General features: G+C 47.0%; 1 protein-coding gene across 1 annotated transcript in view; it reads left to right on the forward strand.

Annotated features, from left to right (window-relative positions):
- LOC119380540 (hemicentin-2) overlaps positions 1-22,147 on the forward strand; it is a 50,472-nt gene that overhangs the window by 9,402 nt on the left and 18,923 nt on the right. The window contains exons 2-4 of the mRNA XM_037648989.2: positions 161-189; positions 744-1,055; positions 20,763-21,047. Coding sequence (XP_037504917.1) covers positions 161-189; positions 744-1,055; positions 20,763-21,047 — 626 coding nt within the window. The remainder of the gene's footprint in view (positions 1-160; positions 190-743; positions 1,056-20,762; positions 21,048-22,147) is intronic.

Here is a 22,147-nt window from a genome sequence, read left to right on the forward strand (position 1 = left end):
CCTCAGAAGCAAACGTCAGCGCCTCTACAGAGCAGCAACAACCTCAACGGCCACAACGAACTCGATGGCTGCCTAGCCGCCTCGACGACTTTGTGCTAAAATGAATTGCTGTACATTACGTGTGTGAGTGTTTTCTCACGCGTGTGACCGTTGTGGACAGTGTGCGGGACTCATTGACCACGAGACTTGGTCAGTCAGACTAGGTTGGGATGTGAGCGCCCGCATGTCCCGTAGCTTAGCAGCCCAGCTGATCACTAGCGCCACCTACGGCACCGTTACGCCAACACAACGCCAAGCCTAAACGAGAGCCGGGACTCTCTCTCTCTTTCTCTCTCGCTCCCGCCTCCGACATAGGCGGTCACCTTTCGTCGCGTTCCACGATGTTCTAATAAACACATTATTCTTCTGTTCCTAACGCCTCAGCCTTCACGCTCAGCCCTCACAGTACTTAGATTTAGGTGCACCTAAAAGAACCCTAGGTGGTCGAAATTTCCGGAACCCTCCTCTACGGCGTCCCTCATAATCATATCGTAGTTTTGGGACATTAAACCTCAGAATTAAAAAAATCCTCTGAAAATAAATCTTGCGGCGGGAATATGGCGCGAGGCCCAATATTTCCATTTATTTCCGTAACAAAATGTATTTATGTATAGGTGAAAACTCTACTTTTCTTGTGTCTCCAAAGCTCCTTAAAAACCTGACATTAACGAATGAAATGTTCTTTCCCTCTCTCTATTTTTCAGTCAAACCGCAAAGCGTCACGATCAGGGGCGCCCATGGCCCATTGTCTGCGAACTACCCAGCCGAAGTCGAGTGCGAAGCAGTGGGCTCGAGACCGGCGGCAAACCTGACGTGGGACCTCGACGGCGTGCCGCTAACATCGAGCGCCTTGCAAGATGGTGGTCAACCCAAAGCGGCTGCCAACGACATCAGTGTCAGTGTTGTAAGGTTCACACCGTCCGCCAGCCATAACGGCAGACCGCTACGCTGCCATGCTGCCAACCCCGAGATGCCGGATGACGCGATTGAGGACTCGTGGACACTGGACGTTCACTGTGAGTGACTCTGAAGAAGATTTTCCGTTTTGCTGATGTTTTTTTGGGTAGCCTTTTCGTTTATTGATAGTTACCCTATAGTAGCAAGGGGGTATTATACAGAGGTGAGTTGTACGATTGAGAGCAACAGTATTATTCAAATAGAATTATACAGCATTATTTACAACATTATCTAGCAACGCGTTAAATGAAGATGGCCTTGGATGGAGGCGACTGACTCGGGAAGGTGACCCAGTCCTTTAATGTCCGTGAAGCACAGCTAAGGTCCTGGCGATCGAGCTACTTCGTTGGCTGAGGGTGATAGTTGTGGACTTCGCGCATTTGCAGGATGGTTGCAATTACACTCGCTGAAACCTTGTTCAAAAATTCGCCTAAGGTTCGTCCCCATTACATTTATTATAATGATTTGCCGCACCGTGTTATTAGGGACCTCTCCGGAATATAAATGGACCGTCAACGGTAGTCAGGTTCTGTTCACCCACAATCCAGTCAGGCTTCCCTTGTGTTCTTTGCTAGTTGGTGTGGCTGCGTCGATAAAAAAACACCAGTAAAAAGAAAGTGCTTTTTAGGCGTGATTTTTATTATAAAATACATGACGCAAGATATGAACCATTCACTGGACGTGCATTATTAGTTTAATTCATGAAAACTGTTAATGACAGCCATATAAACAGTGAACCACGAAACACATCTTGAAGGCACACACTATGTGAATGCCAATTAATTTTTTTTGTACGCTGCTCGGACGTTGTGCAGGTCCGTTACCATATGGCCGTTTCGTGGACTTGATGTAACTAAAGCCGTCTCCTTTTTTTATGGTTGGCTAGTGACACAGAGGTGCCTCGTTTTCGGGGTTTTGTTGGCCACATATTTAGCCCCCAGTTTTAACAACCCCTTGTAACTGCGAATCAGTGTCTTATATTTCCAGTGCTGCACCAATGACTGCACCACAACTCTTAGAGCTGGCGCAAAACGTGGAAATTGTCGTGGTGTGTATATATGGCAGAAATAAAAGTCATTATAAATCAAGTTTAGCTAAACTTAAAGACAAAGAAATTTGAACCTCTTTTATTACCTAAGGGCACGTTCTCTCTAGGTGCATTTTCATATTGTAGCTTGACTTCCCGCGTGCAATGCGAGCTTAAGAATGATGGTTCAGCTGCTGAAGGTCGCAGGTAACAAAGAGACAAGGTCGCACGTACGTGCTCTTTTGTCATGAAATCAAAGCATTTGCTTAGTGTATTACTGGAACTTAATGTACGTCATGTTGTAATACTAATTGATGTTTGAACAACGAAATATGTTTTCTCTATTAGAAATTATGTTTTACCCAGTATAAAGTCTGCGGACCTGTAAAGGTGTTCACGCGACTCATAGATCACTCTTGTAATACAATGAAGTACTTGCGCAACCCGAATTGCTTCTCGGAGGTCACGTGGCGATTAATCGAGGCCGTTTATATGGCTGCCCTATAATTCATACAGTACTCATTTTCATTTAATATTCATAGCGGATGAGGGAGTGCCCTGCGTCGTAGCTCAATTGGTGGAGCATCGGACGCGTAATTCTAAGCTTGAGGGTTAAGGCCTCACCGACGGAAAGGGTGTTTTTTTTCGTCCACTTTAATTCATTTCAATTTATCTCGTCATTAATACACTGTAGTTAAAAACAACAAATAATGTCTCCTGTGCTTTCCTTAGCTTAACTGGTGGTTTCAATTTCTTGTGTCTAACAAAGAAACGAGCCCCTCGTACAATTCCCCTTCTTTAGTGTACAGCACTTGACTTGAGGTCCACTAAGAGTGCCTCTTTGGCGCTCGTAGAGAACACAGCAAGCGCGATCGTTCCTGCTAATTACAGCGCGAAGAAATTGCAATTAGGGTGTTTCTCCCAATTTTTCTTAGCTGGCGTTTTTCTTAACGGGAGCAAATGAGGTAACTAAGTTTGAAATGCGGGTGTTTCTTCTGGCGGTTTCAGTAGCGGCTGACAAATTTGTCCGCAGATGACGGTCAACTCTCCCTGAACTCCAGCTTTCTGCTGGCGCACGAAATTCAGAGTCGATCCCATGCCTTGTCCACATTGTTACAAGGGGAGCAAGGACTGACTCCTCCAAAGAAAAGGGGCAGCAGATGAACACCTTCGTGTGGCTGTCAAGCCCAATGGAACGTGTAAGCTGCGAAAACGAGTTTCTCCGGAGCGCGTTGTGGCACCCCGAAAAGCAGCGGCCCGCATTTTCTTGGCGGCGCCGAAATTCGAGCGAGAACTGCCGAGCGCTGCCGTCGTTGATTATGCTGTTGCCATTGGCACGCTGGAGAAATATTTAATGTTTTGAAGTTGAAATATTTGTTTCTGGAGGGCCATAGAAGTAGAAGGAGAACAACGCCTTCAATCAAGCTACTCATAATACAAAACCAGATGCCGACAGCCACATTGCTTTTTTACCTGCAGACAGGCCACTCAGATTTCTCTTCATCCACGTACCTCAAAGACATTCAGGGGAATACTATGCAGCCTTCGGCAAAATGCCGCACACACACAAACACACACACACACACACACACATATATATATATATATATATATATATATATATATATATATATAAGCAGGTATTTCGGACACGACATTCGAGCAAGACTTGTGAAAACGTACGTCGTGTCCATGTGTGTGTGTGTGTGTGTGTGTGTGTGTGTGTGTGTGTGTGTGTGTGTGTGTGTGTGTGTGTGTGTGTGTGTGTGTGTGTGTGTGTGTGTGTGTGTGTGTGTGTGTGTGTGTGTGTGTGTGTGTGTGTGTGTGTGTGTGTGTGTGTGTGTGTGTGTGTGTGTGTGTGTGTGTGTGTGTGTGTGTGTGTGGTGTGTGTGTGTGTGTGTTGTGTGTGTGTGTGTGTGTTGTGTGTGCAATTCGTTTACTTATAAACGTTATAGGTGTGAGTAAAATAATAATAATATTTATTATTATTATTATTATTATTACTATTATTATTATTATTATTATTATTACCATCATCATCATCATCTCATAGCGCACGCCACCTAAGCTCTTTCTGTAGACAATACACGCCAAAAAATAGTGATGAGTGAGGTTCTTGTGCGAAAAGAGCAAACCAATGTGTGATATGCAGCACACGTAAGACTTCAGCTTTCGATCTGCCTAGTATAATAGAGGTATATTTCTGTATAAAATTAGGATATAGTTTCCTTTCCATGAAACGATCACCATCAACTTCAAAGCACCTCAGTCTGTGTGACCGATGCCTGTATAGTACTCGCAGCCAAGCGTAGGAGCCTGGTGTTTATTATTCAAGAGTGATCCCAGTCATAGATCATCTTCTTTAACTACTGTTACATCCCGACGTAATGAAAAGCTACCCACAGACACTGTAGATTTAATGGAATGCTCAACAAAACTTTTGCCGCCGCGATTTCGAGCCCGCATGAAAGCTGTCGAAATCGGTGGACACAACCTTGTTTTCAAGCAGGAACCAGTGGACAGTAATGAATTTAGTGTGTATTTCACACACTACCGCGCTTAGCGGCCGCACCGTGGTCTGGAGGAAGTGACGTTCTTTTCGTTGTTTGTAAACGGCGGGCCAACCATGCTCTCGGCTGCCGAAGCACGTGCGGCACTCGCACCATCGTATAGCCACAGTGAATGACAGCACGGGAGACCGGCGACGTCTTTAGCGACGTCGCACCGCTGCTGCCGCCTGCAGGCGTGCCCCGGCTGCCCGCCTCTGTTGCTTCGGCTGCAGCAGTTGCCAGCGCACGTGACGTCACGGTTGTTGGCGAGCGGCCCCGCGCGGTCACAATCCTTCCAAAGTACAGCTGTCTGTTTAAAGGTGCCCTAAAGCGCTCCGAGTTCAAAGACGAGGGAGTAGGTGAAGAATGAAGAAAGTAGGTGAAGATGAGGCGCGAGAGCGGTTTCTTTCTCGCCTTCACTACCCTTCCCACAGGCGCTGCTACTGCGTGGCAAAGCAGGGTAGGAGACCATTCGCAACTACTATCCCTCGTATATGAACCAATCGAGAGTTTGTGTCATCTTGATGTAACGTGAATAGACTGCTGGCGTAAGGAATAGGGTCGCGAAAACGGGAAATGCCAGGACAGAATAACGCGCTAGTTATTTGTATTTTCAGAGGCTGTTTAGCGGCCCTTTAGAAAAATATGTGAAATAAACAGACCATAGCAGTCACGCCTTCCGAACCGAATTTCGACGTTTCTCTCTCTCTCTTTCTTTTTTTTTTATTTTTCAGTGCTTTAACCGGAAGAGAAACAACTTCTGCTTTGCATTAAGGGGAAGGAAAGGGGGTAACACCAAAGCAAAATTCCTGGAAATCACAGTGCGGATGAGGCCTCCGACCTGATCGACACACCTTTTTTTTTTTTTTTCTAGTGCATGCCGATAACACTGCCGAGAACAAATGCATCCCCAACTCTGCGCCGGCTCATTGGGTCATACTGGCACACTGAAACTCTAACAGTGTTTCTTCACAACTTTAATCAATGGCTGCAGCTCCGTCTTCAATCGTAGAGACCACAAGCTGAACAAGCACTCGTGTGCCGCAGGTCGCTCGGCGTGGGATTAATAAATTTCTGATTCGGAATCCCAATGGCGGATAGCCCTACTTGCTGTAACTGCAGCGGCGAAGAGAAGGTAAACTAATCTCCTGTTTTATTGTCATCGTTGCAGTGTGGCTATAGAAAAGTGCTCTCGACTGTGCTTCACTTACAGACGGGATGATCACGGAGGAAAGAACCCTTCTACACTGGTGCAGACAAAGATCAGAGAACAAAACTTGAAATCCGTTGCTCCGCTACTTGATGCGGCGGCGCGCAGACTGCATGACCCATTTTAAGAGCTGTGGCGCATGGCATCGCGTAAGGTTTTTTCTAGTCCTTTTCGTGTAGCATTGAAACAACGCTCGGAATTTGGATCTTCGGAAGAGAAGATATATTTTGACATTTTAAAGCCGCATTTGTGCTACTCGCTATTTAAGAAGACGCATGTGTTTGATGGGCGAGGCACCGGATAGCTTTTACTAACGCTCATCAGCTGGGTGCGTCTTGCCGCGAGAAGAGAGGAAAGGCCAGAGGCGACGAGCTCTTACGTTAGGGTGTGCTTTCGTGCACGATGTGAGCGAGAGCAAAAAAAAAATGGCTCTTTGACGATCCTCTTCAGCGCCACACGCTGTCAGCGCTCGCGCAAGTGCTCGACGAGCGAATCATCGCGACACATTCTGCTGCGCTCCCACCGCGCACTGAGAAGGTGAGACAGCGGCTTCAGTTTGCGCCGGCTTTTTCCGTCGCCGTTGTCACCATGTTGCGGGGCTCGTGTTTGCACTTTCTTTTCTTTCTTTTTTCTTTTTTTGCCAAGCGCTTCAGTGGCTGCGCGACTTCGCTCGCAAAGAAATAAACGGCGTGGGAAAACATCAAATGGCGAACGCAGCGCGTGCGCCACGCAAGAGGCAGCTAAAGCAATGCTCCACCAGCGACCTTGGCCAAACATACGCCGTGGCTGCGAGACACGCAAACGAAGCCGAGCACACCGGTGTACGGGAATTACTCAAAGACAGGCCCGTGTCAAAATATGGACCGCCGACAGCCAGGAAGAGTCCCAGGAGAGCGCAAGCAAGGGTGCATCATAATCCGCCGCCGGCCGAGGACCATCCATCTCCTCGCCTGGATTATTCGAAGAGGCGTTGTCGTCGTGTGCCTGCCGTGCGCGTGAGATTAAACACGCTCACACCTTTAGCGCGTCCGGGCTGCGCGCACGTTTTCTTGCCGGTGTGTGGCCGGCCTCGGGGGAGGCAGATTCTGACGGTTGGGAGCAGCCGGCCTCTGCGCGAAGAAGAACAGCAACTCTTTCTGAAGAACGCCAAAACACACAAAAAAAAATATTCAGGAATACCTGGCGGTCGGGGGGAAAGGCGGACGCGGTAATGCCCAAGCGCGATTTTAGTGGCTCTCGCAGCGCCTTGATTGAGGATAGCTTTTGCCTGCCAGCGCGGGTTGAGCCCGCAAGTTGTTTTCAGATTAAATTGGACATAAAAGGTGCATGCTTCTGGCCTTGCAGCTTTAGCGGTTAACTCTCGTTTCATCCGAGGTTCTTCCTGCCTTGCACCCTTCCTGTCTAGCTTGAGTATAAGGAGGCTATATAGTGCATATGAAGGAGCTAAGTCATATGAGAAAGGCCTCTATATAGGTCAGTCGTGCGGAGTCTGTTTGGCTACTCCGCAATGTTAAAATTGGAGAAAATGCTAAAAAGAGATGGAAAGATTCAGCAAAATCAAAGCCCCTTACTTAAAGAAACATGGTTCAACGCGAAGCTTTCCCCCATGCAAACTGCATCAAAGTCCAAAGCCAACGACCACGCAACGAGCCCACGAAATGCTGAGCGACCCGATATGACGCATATGTGATTTGATTGCTTGTTTAGGATTGTATTTTTTGATCGTTGAACCTTAATGAGGACAGACCTCTGAAGTTGCATAGCCTTTGTTTTAGGTCACGTAGCTGTTGATTACACGCACACACTCACACTTTCACAGACGACTCTGTACTTGAACAGTATTACCTTGTGATCTCGGTATACGGTCAGAGGCTACGTCATCGTAACGTGACACAGGCTGCTTACAACTGTGAGAACAATGCAGGAACGATGTTGCGTCGTAGATCTCTGTAGTGTCTTCAGCTTCAACGAGTAGCGATCTAGCATGAGTTGTGATCTAGCATAATCTAGCTACGGGCCCGATCGCGCACTCGCTTACGTTCGCGTACGGTAGCCTCATCGTTTGCCGTGCGCTGTACCACCATGGTGACCGCCGAAAATCCCTTGCGTGAGGCGCGTGATGCAATGCAGATATATACAGTTCGTCTGGGTAGCGTGGCAATGTAGTTCCCATTGTTCTTATCAGCACAACTGCGAATTTATTCTGTAGTGTTATCCGATGCGTATGTCGTGCGCCATTGTTCTATTGTGTGCGCAGATAGTTCCGTTGTGTAAGTTGGCTTTCCTGCAGTGCGTTTTCGGCGCTCGCGGACCGAGTCAATGAGACATAGAAAGCTTCGCTTTAATAAAAAAAAAAGCGCAGCTTGCACTAATTCGCGCAAGGCTGGGTCACAGCAGAGCTGGTGGGCACCTAGCTGGTCCTGGCTTGGATAGGCTTTTACCCTCTCACCTCTCTCTTTCCCAACCCTGGTGCTATACTATACTATACTATACTATACTATACTATACTATACTATACTATACTATACTATACTATACTATACTATACTATACTATGCTATACTATACTATACTATACTATACGATACTATACTATACTATACTATACTATACTATACTATACTATTTGCAATGCCCATAGACTGTCGCGCCGCCAAGCGGAATTCAGGAGCGTCCTCTCGAGGAGGGTTAGTAGACGATAAAATGGCAGCACTACGCAGTCGGTCCCTTGTTCGGCTGTGCTAACCTCAGTGTTACCGCATTGGCAAGGAAGGAACACTACGACTTTGCATGTTCCCTGCATCAGTGAACAAACCGGGCCCTCCGTGACATGAGAAATCTGATTCGTTCTTGCGAGACGCGAAGTTTTCGTGAAAATACGTGGCAACTCGCGCTTTCAATGATAGCCCACAGCGTACGCATACTATCAGCTTCGCGAGGCTTTCTGTAGCCACGTAGGTTAGTTAAATGTTATCGTCTGACATATTCAGTTGAAGCTCACCCTGTTTTACTTGCATATAGCATTGGTCAGTGTTTCTTGTAGAGCATGAATCCCATAACACTGTACGCGGGAGGTCGCGCGGGTTCGTGATGTGCTCTTGTAAAACTCAGCGATGTCAAGTTGTCCATACATTAAAATAGGGTCTCTATCCTTTGTCAGCAAAGCGCTGTTACTAATCGTGCGAGCGACGTTTCAATTATTCGAGGACGCGTTTGCTCCCACGCCTTTCGTGGAGCGAACGCTTTCCACACCGTCCTTCGCCAGTGTGTTGGTGTTGGTTTCATAGCCAGCGCTGCGCCGCTTGTTTTTGTACGTTTGTTGATAGGTGGCAGCACACTGCAAGCGATTTGCTCGTTGACCGATCCGAGGATAATGTTCTTTCCGCCCAGACGTCTGTTTAATTGTTAACGTGGTGACGCGGAGTGGTCGAAGTCGTTCGGCGAAGGAATTTCTTCGGATTGCTTTCAGCAGTGATGTTGAAAGAAACCATCTTGACGACGAGGATTTTTCACTGGACATTGAAGACTGTGAAAGCACCGAGAGTGACAGCTGTGACAGCGACGATGAACGATCAGCTGAATTCACGAGGAGCGAGTTGCACTTCACGTCCCCTCGTGCGTTAATGTTCTTTCACTCTCGTAAGTCACTTTGATTGTATTTAACGTATAATATCCTTGAGCGAGATCAGAATAAAAGCATAGTTCCTCTTGTGCATTGCATGTATCACAATTATTGTGGATATTATGGAGCGCCGCATCGCCAACACGCTCGAGTTCGACCAGCGAAGCGAAATGGTTAGAGCGATGGAACGTGCAGTCACGGCCACAATCCACGCCTCTCGGCTAACTTCTTCGACGTTGCGAAAAGCATACGTGTGCATTCTTTTCGATATTCATGTTTGGATCGTGCTGACCGAATCTGCAACATGCGAGTGAAGTGAATTGCACACGGCTAGAGTCTCAGCATGGCTGTGACACAAGCGCTACTGAATGGGATGTTAAATGCTCGTGTTCCGTTGAAGACGTAATACCGCGTTCCCGACTGCGCAAGTAATGACGACGGCGTATTATGTTTGCGAACCATCACCCCGTTAAACGTGCGGTCCCGTGCAGCAGCGATGGCGCAACTCGCTGGCGGCCTACTACTGCGGCAAATCCGTCAGGCAGGCTCGGTACGTACTACCTCGGTGTGCCGTTCAGCTCGTACGTCAATTTCAGTTCATGCAGTTTTATGTAGCACGCACAGGATTTCGCAAAGCATCGTTATGCACGGTAACGGAGCTGAAATATAACCTTTCACACCGCAGCAAATAATTAGGTGGCGAGTACTTAGCACTTTCCATGGTTTGGGAAAGTATTTTAGTCTCATATCCAATTCAGCGCGGCTCATGACTTCATCCGGTGAAAGTGGCACGGGCCGTACGTCCGCACGTACTATCTGTTGCTATGCTAACAAACGGGTTGACCCTCCTCCTGGCGCCATCTTGAAAAGCACGGCGCGCCACCTATAGTTCGTGGGCATTGCGAATACTATACTATACTATACTATACTATACTATACTATACATGGCTATGCTTTCTCTCTGTTCTTTTTATCTTTTTTTTGTGTGTGCCTGTGTTTGTAGCGTTAGCTACACTTGCCTAGCCGGAGCCGATTTCGCGTGGAGCGTCATGAGCTGTGCTGCGCATGCGCGAGGATCAGTGATGTCACACAGCTGAGTCAACGGAGCTGGCATCTCACGCGTTCTCCGACACCGCCGCGCGCGGCTCGCCGCTGCTTGTCTGTGCGTTCAGAAGAAGTGGTGTCGTAGCCGGGGCAGACAGACTGGCGCCGACGCGCGCGCAGACTCCGCCACCGCCGCGCGCGACTCGCCGCCACCGGCGCGCGCGCAGCTATTCGCCTTCGCTGTGCAGTCGCCGTCTGATACTGTGCTGTAGCCGCTTGATAGCGCCTCTGACTGGCATTTGAAGGTGGGTAACGCCATGGAGAAGGAGAGCGCAAATGCTGCTCAACGGCGCCGAAGAGCCGAGAATCTTATCTCATCGGATCCCGAAGTAGTTGCCTGGCAATTAGGGGTTCAGCCTACGAAGAATGAACAGAAGAAGGCAACCTAGACAATCTGGAAAGCTAAGAATAATCAGCTGAACATTTGCTAACGCTACGTATATCCTGGCATAGCCGAGCTAAGCCACTGCGAATTTTTTTTTATCTCTTTCTCTCTATGTCTATTTCTTTCTCTGTATTTCCATATTTTAAATGCGAAGCATTTCTTAGGGAACCCACGGGACTTTGAGTGTTTCTATCTACGCATCTATCTACCTATCCAGCCGCCTACGGCTGGGTGCTCTCGTGATCTCCTCCTTAACTTTGTGTAGACCAACAGTGGCATGGGAAGGTAAGAGGATTTGACGAATATGACCATCTGGTCATGACATGAATAACTTGAAAATCCTGTAGCGTACGCCATCAAACCCTTTCCTCCAGACACGTGTGGCAGATACCCGTTTACCTCGGGCCGTGGTATAGAGGTATGCGCCACAGGTGATTAACACAGGTGAGTGAGTTAGGATCCCACGCCAGACAAACTGGCCCCACGTGTTCTGGGAGTGAAGCAGAAGAGAATGTAGAAGAGGCCGAAGAGAGCATATGCCGGCTCATAATGATGAAAATTTTCAATCTACGACGCACGGCAAACTTAGACCATAACAGCTCAGCTGTAACAAAATCACGCATGACACCACCGTGCACAGGCACCGCACAAGCGGAGACATAGAATGGTGCACATCGACAAACAGCGTTTTCTGAAGCTTCAGAAACGAATACAACACAAGAAAATGATGTTGACGCCTTGAGCAGATGAGCATAACCTTTTGCTCTAATATGGGTGTGTACTCCTTCGAAATGTTTTTTTAATAATGAGAAAATCAAGTAAAACATTATTCAACTGTACATGTCGAACAGCCGAACATTTGTTCTGGCGCTGATCCCACACTGAACCGCAACCCGTGCCACAGAGAGAGGGAACGTGTATGTATGTATGTATGTATGTATGTATGTATGTATGTATGTATGTATGTATGTATGTATGTATGTATGTATGTATGTATGTATGTATGTATGTATGTATGTATGTATGTATGTATGTATGTATACTAATGCAACTACTGCCTAAACTTGGATTATGCACTAAAAACATGTTAGGATAATTATTTGTATATCACCTACGATAGTTAGTAATAAAATATGCATAATAAAATATGCTTCCATCACGAATAGCACGAAAGTAAACCGACCGCATAGCCTTTCGATGCACGATATAGCAAAGTTTTCCGGCAGCTTTGTCAATGCACTTGAAGCTTAAGTGAGCGATTCCGTGTGCGTTGATGACGCAGGAAGCAACGAAGGTGTTGCTGTAGGGTTCTTGAAACCGAGAGGTATTTGCCGTTACTTGTAGGCTTTTCAAGCTTGCGTGATACTAATTTTCATGAGACTAGCTCTTTCATGGCAGCATTGGGCGCGATGGAATTAATTTCTTTCTTTCTTTTTTGCTCTCATTACCTGCTCGGAAGTCTTTCGGGGTCAGGGATACAGAAAAAAATGGCGAAGCTGTCACTATGTCGCGCAAGGCTTGAAACAGCGAAGCTGGGCGACTCTGAAGTTAAATGTGGTTCCTTGTAGCTTAATTTGCTAGGCTTTAGCTAGGTGATCCTAGGTTGTTTCTAGGTTGCTTCTAGGTTGTTGCTAGGCTCTAGCTAGGTGATGATAGGTTGTTCCTAGGTTGCTGCTAGGTTGCTGCTAAGCTTTTGCTAGATGATGCTAGGTTGTTTCTAGGTTGCTTCTAGGTTTTTATGTAAGGTTTAGCTAGGTGATGCTAGGTTGTTTCTAGATTACTTCTAGGTTGCCTCCATGCTTTAGCTAGTTGATGCTGGGTTGCTTCTAGGTAGCTGCTAGGCTCTTAGCTATGTTGTTTTCTAGGTTTCTTCTAGGTCGTTGCTCGGTTTTAGCTAGCTGTTGTTAGGTTGTTTCTAGATTATTGATTGTTTTGTTAGACTTCAGAATCATCCAGTTTTGCTGTTTCAAGCCTTGCGCAGCTTAGTGCAAGCTTCGCCATTTTTTCTGTCTTTTTCTCTGTATTACTTTCCTTCTCTCCCTCCCTCTCTCTCTTTCTTTCTCTTTCTATTTTCTCTTTCTCTTTTTTTCTATCTCTTTCTCTCTCTCTCTCTTTCACGTGTTCCACCTGCTCCACTCGCCGAACAGTTTTCGTTTAACGCTCGCACCTGCTGTACTCGGTAGTGGGGCTTGCCCCATTCCTGTGGTGCGTACCCACCTGAGGAGTTTTGCACGACGAAGCACAAGTTGCCGATAACTTAAACAGCTTCACTGCAAAGAGCATGAAGAGAGCGCGTGCCGATTCATGATGATGATAGCTCTTTGTTCACACTGTTCACACCAAAGTTTATAGGGCCGGCTTAAACAGCTTCGCTGTTCAAAAAATCTCCCATGTTTTGTAAAGTGTGGAGTCGCAATGCATACTGCATTGATACATGCGTGTTTGATTGGTGTTATGTTTGATTTGTGTTATGTAGCTCTTGGTAGACAGTAAGATATTCATGTTGAACAGTTGCAGCAATCTCCCTCATGCCATCGCTGTCGTAATTCCTCATGTAAACCCATAGCCGGCACCAATGCGACGCCCATGTCATCGTCGCTGGCATCGGCCTCAAGGAAGCAAAACAAAGCTGTGAAGCCTTGAGCGATTAATCATTAATGATTAAAAAGATTATTCGAATGTCATTAAAACGAAATGCTGGAGTTCCGTGTGCTCAGGTTTAGGCGCACGTTAAAGATCCCCAGGAAGTCCAATTTTCCGGAGCCCTCAGCTACGGCGTCTCCCATAACTATATCGTGGTTTTGTGACGTAAAAACCTCAACAATTATTATTTATTATAGCTAGCTCAGATATCTCTTGGAAGATCACTGACGTGGTTCTTTGCTGAACCCATGTGATATCGAACCCCGCGTCTGTGCATATATGGGTCGCATAGCCTTCTGTATAGGTATTACAGCACCCTTCTGCGGGCTATGACGCTACGCTAGAAATTTTAAGCAATGAAACAACACGGGGGTGAACAAAATGGGGCACAACGCGCGTTGTGTCCCTTATTTTTCCTTTTTTTTTGTCTAGATCGAATGCTTAAAATTTGATACTATGTGTTGCCAACAAGTCCAAACAACTACCCTAGTACGCTATTCGTTCACTTGCATATTTATCACAGAGTATTTCTGCCTGACTACTTTTTCGAAAGCGTTCAGGCTATGGCTCTTAGAGTTTGTCTGGGGCTACCGCGATGTTCGTCAACAGCTGAAACCATTGCGATTGCAAACGACTACCCGGCCAAGACGCATATAATAATGAAAGCGCTCAGAGTACACGTGAGGCATCTTGCTCGCGCCCCTGCCCATCATTTAGCCTCTCTGCCTGAAGACCGACCTCGTACCTCATTTTGTCAGACAGTCCTGTCCTACCGTACACGCCTACCAAGAGGATATACAGCTCCACCAAAAGTTCCAACTCCCCCATGGTGTATGACTCATCCACAAGTTCGACTCATGCTTCCAGGTATAAGGTAAAAAGCACAGCTTTCGTCGCCAGCGCTCAAGCAGCTTTCTCTTCTTTTGTTGTATGAGACGTACAGCGAGCATAGCCATCTATACTGACGCCTCAACCACCGTGGATGGGTCTGGATGATCAGTGATCTTTCCTGCAAGAACAACCACCGTGAAGATTACGCTATCCCACCAGACGACGTCGACAGCTGCGGAACTTGCTGCTCTTTGTAGCGCACTTAGAGTAATTCATGACGAACCACCCAAGCAAGAAATGGAGCGTGTTCACGGACTCCAAGGCAGCTCTACAGTGTCTGATATTCGCCTTACGCCGGGGACCTCACGAACAACTAGTGTTGGAAATTAGAGAGCTGCTCCATCACCTCTTCCTGCAAGGACATGACATCACCTTTCAGTGGCTTCCAAGTCACTGTGGCATATTGGGCAACGAACATGCTGACGCAGCTGCTCGAACTGCACACGAAGACGGCGTACAAGAATCCATCCCGTTATCAAGAACGGATGCTGCAATTAAAAATTCGAGAGATTGCCAATGAAGACATAAAATCCTCGTGGAACACACCAAGTTTACAGCACACCAAGTCACAGACTGTATAGACTGGACCGGTGTCGTCGACTTCGGCCTCCGTCCGGACTCTCCCGATTCGAGGCAACGGTGCTTTGCCGACTGTGGCTTGGTGTTGCTTTCACTAAATATTTTGCCTTCCGAATCGGCATGGCAGACAGTGCTGCTTGCAGCCAGTGTGGCAGCGAAGAAACGATAGACCACGATCTTTGTCGCTGCCCTCGCTACAGCTCGAGCAGACTGTAGCTAACTACTGTGTTGGCCCGCCTTGACGACGGACCTCTGTCGGAACAGTCAGTGCTAGAATGCCGACCCGAACTGTCTTCACACAGAAAATCAATTAAGACATTACTGAACTTTTTGCGATCCACTCGCCTATTGAATAGGCTTTAGCACTCCCGCTCTACAGCTTTCTTTTGTTTATACTTTTTTTATCGTGCGCCTGCTCTTCACTCCGCTTTCCTTTCCATCTTTCTTTCCCTTTCCCCCTCCCCTTAGTGTAGGGTAGCAAACCGGATGCTACAATTCCGGTTGACCTCCCTGCCTTTCTCTCGTTTTATTATCTCTCTCTCTCTTCTTAGAGAGAATGTATGGCTACGTTATTCGAACAGAAGCGCTCAACTTATCAGCACTTGTGCGATATACGGCAAACAAAATTCTTCTCTTGTTTCATAAACCTCAACGAACAGAGAAGGATAAGACGCAAGTGCTGCAATTGATAAGGCCGCCGCTATATAACCATACATTCCTTACCTAGCATACGTCGTTCAGCCCCTGAAAGATGGCAGCTCCTGTGGCACCAGCTAATTGGCTGTTATAGGATACATGTTTCCTTTACTTTTTCGATGCAAAACTGCAGTTTAAATTGATGCCGAGGTGGCCATTCAGTGGTGGGGTGTTTTATTTGCTGCACCAAAGTGCGGGAAAACAATATCCGCTTGAACTATGTCAGCAGGCACCATTTAACGTTGGCGTAATGCTGGCGTAAGCTATATGGGTGCACATTATTCTATTAATAACGTATTGTAGTAGTAGCCTGATCTTTCACAGCCACCTCCGAGCACCCAGCTCCAGAGCGATTGGTGTGCATACCAGGACCTTTCGTTCGTCTCTGAACGAGGTGCTCTCTGAAAATGAGAAATAAAGAATCCTTTTTCTCGGGCATAATAAAACAAGTTTAGTTGGTACACGTCATCATGAAGTGAATAATTCTCACGGATTCTGTGCCCACGCGTGATTCGCAAGTGAAGTGGCCCGAAAATTTTGACAGATCTTGGAGCGATAACGACGCAGACGGTATATAAATAGATTAAAATTGGTTTGTGTTATCGCGCATTTGACTGGCGGAACATGTAAGTTACGGCACTTTCGTGGCAGGCAAAGGAAGGCTCGGCAAACAGCAACTAAGAGATGGCAAAAGATAAAAATCTAGGGGTAAAAGACAGAAGGAAAAGATAAGAGACGCATTCTAGCGTTATTCAAGTTCCTAGCACGTCTATAACCTAGTAGAATGAGTCAACGCCATGGCATATGAGATGAGAATGACTATAGAATGCAGAGAAACGTTCATGAATGGACGCATTGTCGCTAATAATATCTGGGGCTTAACGTCCCAAAACCACGAAATGATTATGAGAGACGCCGTAGTGGAGGGCTCCAGAAATTTCGACCGCCTGTGGTTCTTTAACGTGCACCTAAATCTAAGTACACGGGCCTCAAACATTTTCGCCTCCATCGAAAATGCAGCCGCCGCGGCCGGGATTCGATCCCGCCTCCTTCGGGTCAGCAGCCGAGCGCCATAACCACTAGACCACCGTGGCGGGGCGACGCATTGTCGCGTGCTCTTCCGAATGAAAGAGTTCGTAGTTCGGGAAATGCTCGATTGCTACGGGCATCTATTCTAGCCGACTACCATACGCTAGCAGATTGCACAAAGTAGTTAAATTAATCAACTAGAAATGCTGGTGCAGTCACTACAAAAATTTTTGCGGATACAAATAAGGTTAAGTTGCACAAAGTTAAAAAAGGAGTTTCCTACAAAAGAGTTACGCGGGTCCTCGCTGCGACTGGGTGGAAAAACATCTTTCCTTTCAGCCAGTACACAGAGGAAAGTGCCTTAAAAATATTCACATATATTCTGAAATCTTGAAGTAGCGCGCGCACGTACCGTATTGCGTCAGTTATTGTAACGCAAAGGACCACGTATTTTCAGGACTGCTCTCACACGATGCTGTAGCCCCACGGGAACAAACAAAAAGGAACTCACGGGTTCTCTGACAAGTTTTACACTTTTTTGCCACCCGTTATAATTCACGAGAAGATGAAGTTGAGGAGAACCGTTACAACAGTTTGAAGTGAATTCTCATCGGTGTGTACGAGTGCAGAAGCATGAGGTCTCCTGAAGCTGAGCAGTTCACCTCCGCTTGTGAAAAATTTCCATGGGTTCTCAGGGCTTACTCAGCTATAAGCGGCTTCATTTTAAATGGAGATGTCTTGACAGCGATTTAGGGGTAACTCATTTTTTTCAACATCTCTCTGATTTCATGCATTTCTGAGGGCTTTTGACTATTTTTCTTCCACTCTCAATGACAGCGCTCGCTGTATATATTTAACATAATTGGTATGTAAGAACCTCCAGGGAGTGTTTCTTATTGTGCCTGAGTTGTTGGACTTCAGATGCGTACGTATTTGGGCTGGTTGATTCATGACTGGAGTGAAAACAGAGTGCAGGAACAAGACATCAGAAGGGCAGCGCATTTGATAACCACTTTTTGCTGAAAACAAATTAAATATTGAATACTGAACTTCGCGCATAGTCACGCAAGCGGCACCAACGAAGAAAAAAAAAAGTACGGGTGATGCAGTATCTCTTGTATTTTGAGAAATTACTTGCTTGTCTTCCTTTTAGAGCTCACCCATCATTTCTATGTGCCTAACTTGTAATGATCAAAAGCCGTACTTGGCTCCAGTGACGTGCACTTTCGCTGCCGGCTCCCACAAACAGCATATATTTCAACGCCTACGCAGACACTGCACATCACCGTATTCGAGGCGCAGCACCGTGGCAGGCGTGACACAAAACTGAAAAGCTCACGTCGCAGAGAGAAGTTTACGGGTGCCGATTTCGATTTCTGTGCAAATGCGTTTGGCGAAAACATCCACCGTGCTGCCTTGCTGCAACTTACAGACGCCCCGGAATATCAAATGCATCTTATGTGGGGCCATGGTCTTGTGGCGAAGATTTTATGCGCGGGATACCGAGGGTTGAAGGGTGCCGTCTTGCAGTGCACACGGCAAAGTAAATCGCCAAGGCCCAGCCTTGCAACATATCGTGTGCTCTGCGTACACTGTAGAGTTTCCCTGGAGGAAAACTTCTTGCGTCTTCCCGTGTTCCGTATGCTCAACTTGTTACTGAAACGCTCTCGTATCGCGAAGCGCCTGCGCGCGGTCTTTTGTGCTTTTGCGCAACTGGGGGACAGCGGGCTCCAATACACAGGGGAAGCGATATGTAGGCATGCGCTTGTATCATAAGGGACCGGCGACGGGGAAAAATATTTCTCGTTAAATATGGGCATATTACTACTAGTAATGTTGAAATGGCTTGAGACTTGAAAGCGATTTGAAACTAGTACTTATAGGGGTCATGACTTCGAGGTTTAACTGTAGATTAGGCATTTTATTTCTGCTTCATAACCTTACTTGCTACTAATGTGCGGATTCGGTTGAAACACGAAGACAATGTAAGTGACTTACATTAAATATAAGAATGATTTTGTATTTAAAAATCTTAAGGCTTGTCGTGTCAAGTAAACAACACGAAAGACGTAAACCGATCAACGCTCATTCAATACATTAAGAAGTGAAAAATAGCGTCAGCAAACGAACATGGTGGCAGCGAGTCCTTCTTGGCAAGCCCATGATCGAGTAGCTGACGTCTCACATCTCACGGCTGCGTCACAACTTTCACATATCGCACTCAACAACCCTGCGTGCATGGTGCACGGTCCTTATGTAAGTGCGGGGGTGGCACTGGAGAGCTCGTCAGAGCCACCTTCTTCCTATGGGCCAACGACCGAGAAGAGTAACATCGGAAGTGGTTCAAACTTGCCAGCACACTGCCTGTTCCTTGAATTCCTTGGATCAGCAACAGATCTGGTCGGAACTTGTTGGCGCGCACCCTTTTTCCTTGGGTCCACACAACTTCGCACTCGGCTTAAACTGGTCCACGCGCCATTCACATGTGTGACGTTCCACTCTCATACAAGGACAATGCCTGGCTCCGTTCCGTCAACGCACCACTTACAAGTATGTGCGAGGTGTCGGAAGTACCCCCCGTCACTTCTGTACACGTAGCTGATCGGCGTACTTACCTTATACACACTCGTGTGCATTTCCGCTGGCTTCGCTAAGGAGAATCGGAACCATATTCATATATTTGATATGTATACTTGTTTATGGCGCGAAATACACGTCGTGAAAGGGGCACAAAGGAGAGACACAAGGTGTATTCGCTGTGTCTTTTCCCTATGTGCACTTTTCACGATATGTATTTCGTGCCAGAAACAAGTACGCATGGTAAATGAAATTACCAACTTGCCCAAGAAGGAGTTCTATTGAACTATTCCGTTAGCTTAGCTAAACCAATTCAACACTCGTGGTATAGAGTTAATACCACTGCCATAGCCGCATACGAATTTCAACGGAACACAGACCACTTTCGTTCGTGATGACGGCTGCAGCGGCTCTGTGTTAGAGACGGCGCGCCACCGACTGAGAATGTCAGAGTAATTTAATGAGTGTCTCGTGAGAGCCCACGCTTTCCTTAGTGCTCTCCTTAGCGTTAGCTAAAGGGTCTGTCAGTTCTAGTCCAGTCGGTATAAAACTGCATAAGCACGTGACTTTCATTGTCATTCACATCACTTCCTGTCTTTCCGAGCAGGAGATGTTCTATGGCCTCGTCACAATCACAAGTGCTCCACGAGTTTTCTTAGAACATGCCGATATAGTAAGTGTTCGTTATAGCATGCGCGATAACAGCGATACAAATGCAAAGTTTAATCGCATAAACGTAAGCCTGAAGGTAATCGAATGGATACCGAAAAGTCAAGGGAGTGCAAACGCGAGTGGGGACATGCCGGTGAATTCCAAAATTTCAATAATCCAAACTTCAAAATATTGAAATACATAGGTGCAGGCACAATAAATGAAATTCATGGATACACGGTCTTGGAATTTGGAAGTTCCTGAGTATATCGCCGCAAGTGCAATAAAATTGATGGCGTGTTTCACTGGAAAAAAAACCACGCATATTTCAAGTTGTCTTTGTGTGTGTGTGTGTGTGTGTGTGTGTGTGTGTGTGTGTGTGTGTGTGTGTGTGTGTGTGTGTGTGTGTGTGTGTGTGTGTGTGTGTGTGTGTGTGTGTGTGTGTGTGTGTGTGTGTGTGTGTGTGTGTGTGTGTGTGTGTGTGTGTGTGTGTGCGCGTGCGTGCGTGCGTGCGTGCGTGCGTGCGTGGGTGGGAACCTGCGAAACTCCGTGATAACCTTTTTGTTTCTGCCTTTCCTTCAGTGCGACAGCACTGAGTGGTAAGCATGATGTTTCAGCACGTTCTTGCCCTTATCTGCTTAGGCTTCTTTATTTCTCACGAGCACTACAGATAAGATGTACAGTTTTATGTAATTTATAATTGTGTGTTTCAGTTAATTTCGGCTTCTTTTGGCTAGTTAACAAACACGAACTCTTTCTCAACATTCCTTCCGTTTCCTCTCTGTTCCCTGGGTATGTTACAGACAAGCCGAAGGTGCAGTTGACGTTGGGCAGCCATCCGAGGCAGTGGAATATTGTTGAAGGGCACGACCTGTACTTGGAGTGCCGAGTCGACGCCAACCCCCGAATCGGAGACGTGGTGTGGCGTCTCGATGGGAAGGACTTGTCTCCGGGCCGCCATGTCATCATGAGCAACCAGTCGCTGGTGCTGCAGCGCGTCCACCGTGACAGCTCAGGCACCTACACTTGCGTCGCCTCCAACAGAATCGGCGAAACAGAAAGCGAGCCACTCGAAATCACCGTGAAACGTGAGTTTTACTTTGAATTTGAAAGTGGGCCGTGTATGTAAAGTTCTCGTGGCATGGTTCTTGTTTTTTTTTTCTTTCACGTGGTAAAAGAAATGACTTGAAAGCACCGCCAAAAGTCACTTTTAAGATGTAAGTTTCTTACCAACTTAAGTTTCTTTGTTGCAAGTGAACTTACCGCAGCTTAGTGGTGGTGAAGTACTATCGTGACCACAATGACAGGGAACACGCGAGCGCGTGGAGAATAGCCTCAGAGCCCATTTCGACCGATACTCAGATGGCGTGGTCAAAAATAAGGTGGAAAGTGTGACGCTGTTCCGCGAACAGTTGTCACTCCAAACACGCGACTGTCTTTACGATGCGCGAAATTTATCACGCAAATAACGGCTTTATATTGTATCGTCTGCTCTAGCACTCACGCGCAGCAAAGGGCAGTACCGTTTTTTTTTAATCGTATTTTGCTGTATCTTGATTTTGTGTTACACGAAAACACACAACCGAATGTCAAGGCGGTATTTTGCGTGGAGCTACAAACAGCACACTGCTGCGCTCTGCTTGGCATGTCCGCCTTATAATGGAGAGTGGCCCGTGATACGCAATCAGCTTGCAGTTTTTTATCAGCAGAAGCGAGCCGGGCGTGCCGACATTTAGCGGGACCGCGGCCACCCATTCCACTTTGTTTCCGACAGTGGCCGCCGCGAATAGCCCTGCGCCGTTTTGAGGCTATTGGCCTTACGGTCGCGTGTTCCCACTCATACTGCTCACCATAGTGCGTTCAAAGGCCGCTCGCTATTTGGCTGCTGTACTCACTCCCTCAATTTTTCGAAAATATAGCAGAGATTGCTCCCAAGATCGGAGGTACGTGTGAAAAGATATATTGTGCTCATTGCCTATGTCATTGTAATAATTGTTGGGGTTTAACGTCCCAAAACCACGATATGGTTACGCCGTAGTGAAGGGCTCCAGGAATTTCGGCCACCTGGGCTTCTGTAACGTGCTCCGAAGTGTACGTACGTGGGCCTCAGGCGTTTCCGCCTCCTTCGAAAACCTGGCGGCCGCGGCCGGGACTCGATCCCGCGACCTTCGGGTCAGTAGTCGAGCAC

Source organism: Rhipicephalus sanguineus, chromosome 1, assembly GCF_013339695.2.
Source record: "Rhipicephalus sanguineus isolate Rsan-2018 chromosome 1, BIME_Rsan_1.4, whole genome shotgun sequence".
NCBI lineage: Eukaryota > Metazoa > Arthropoda > Arachnida > Ixodida > Ixodidae > Rhipicephalus > Rhipicephalus sanguineus.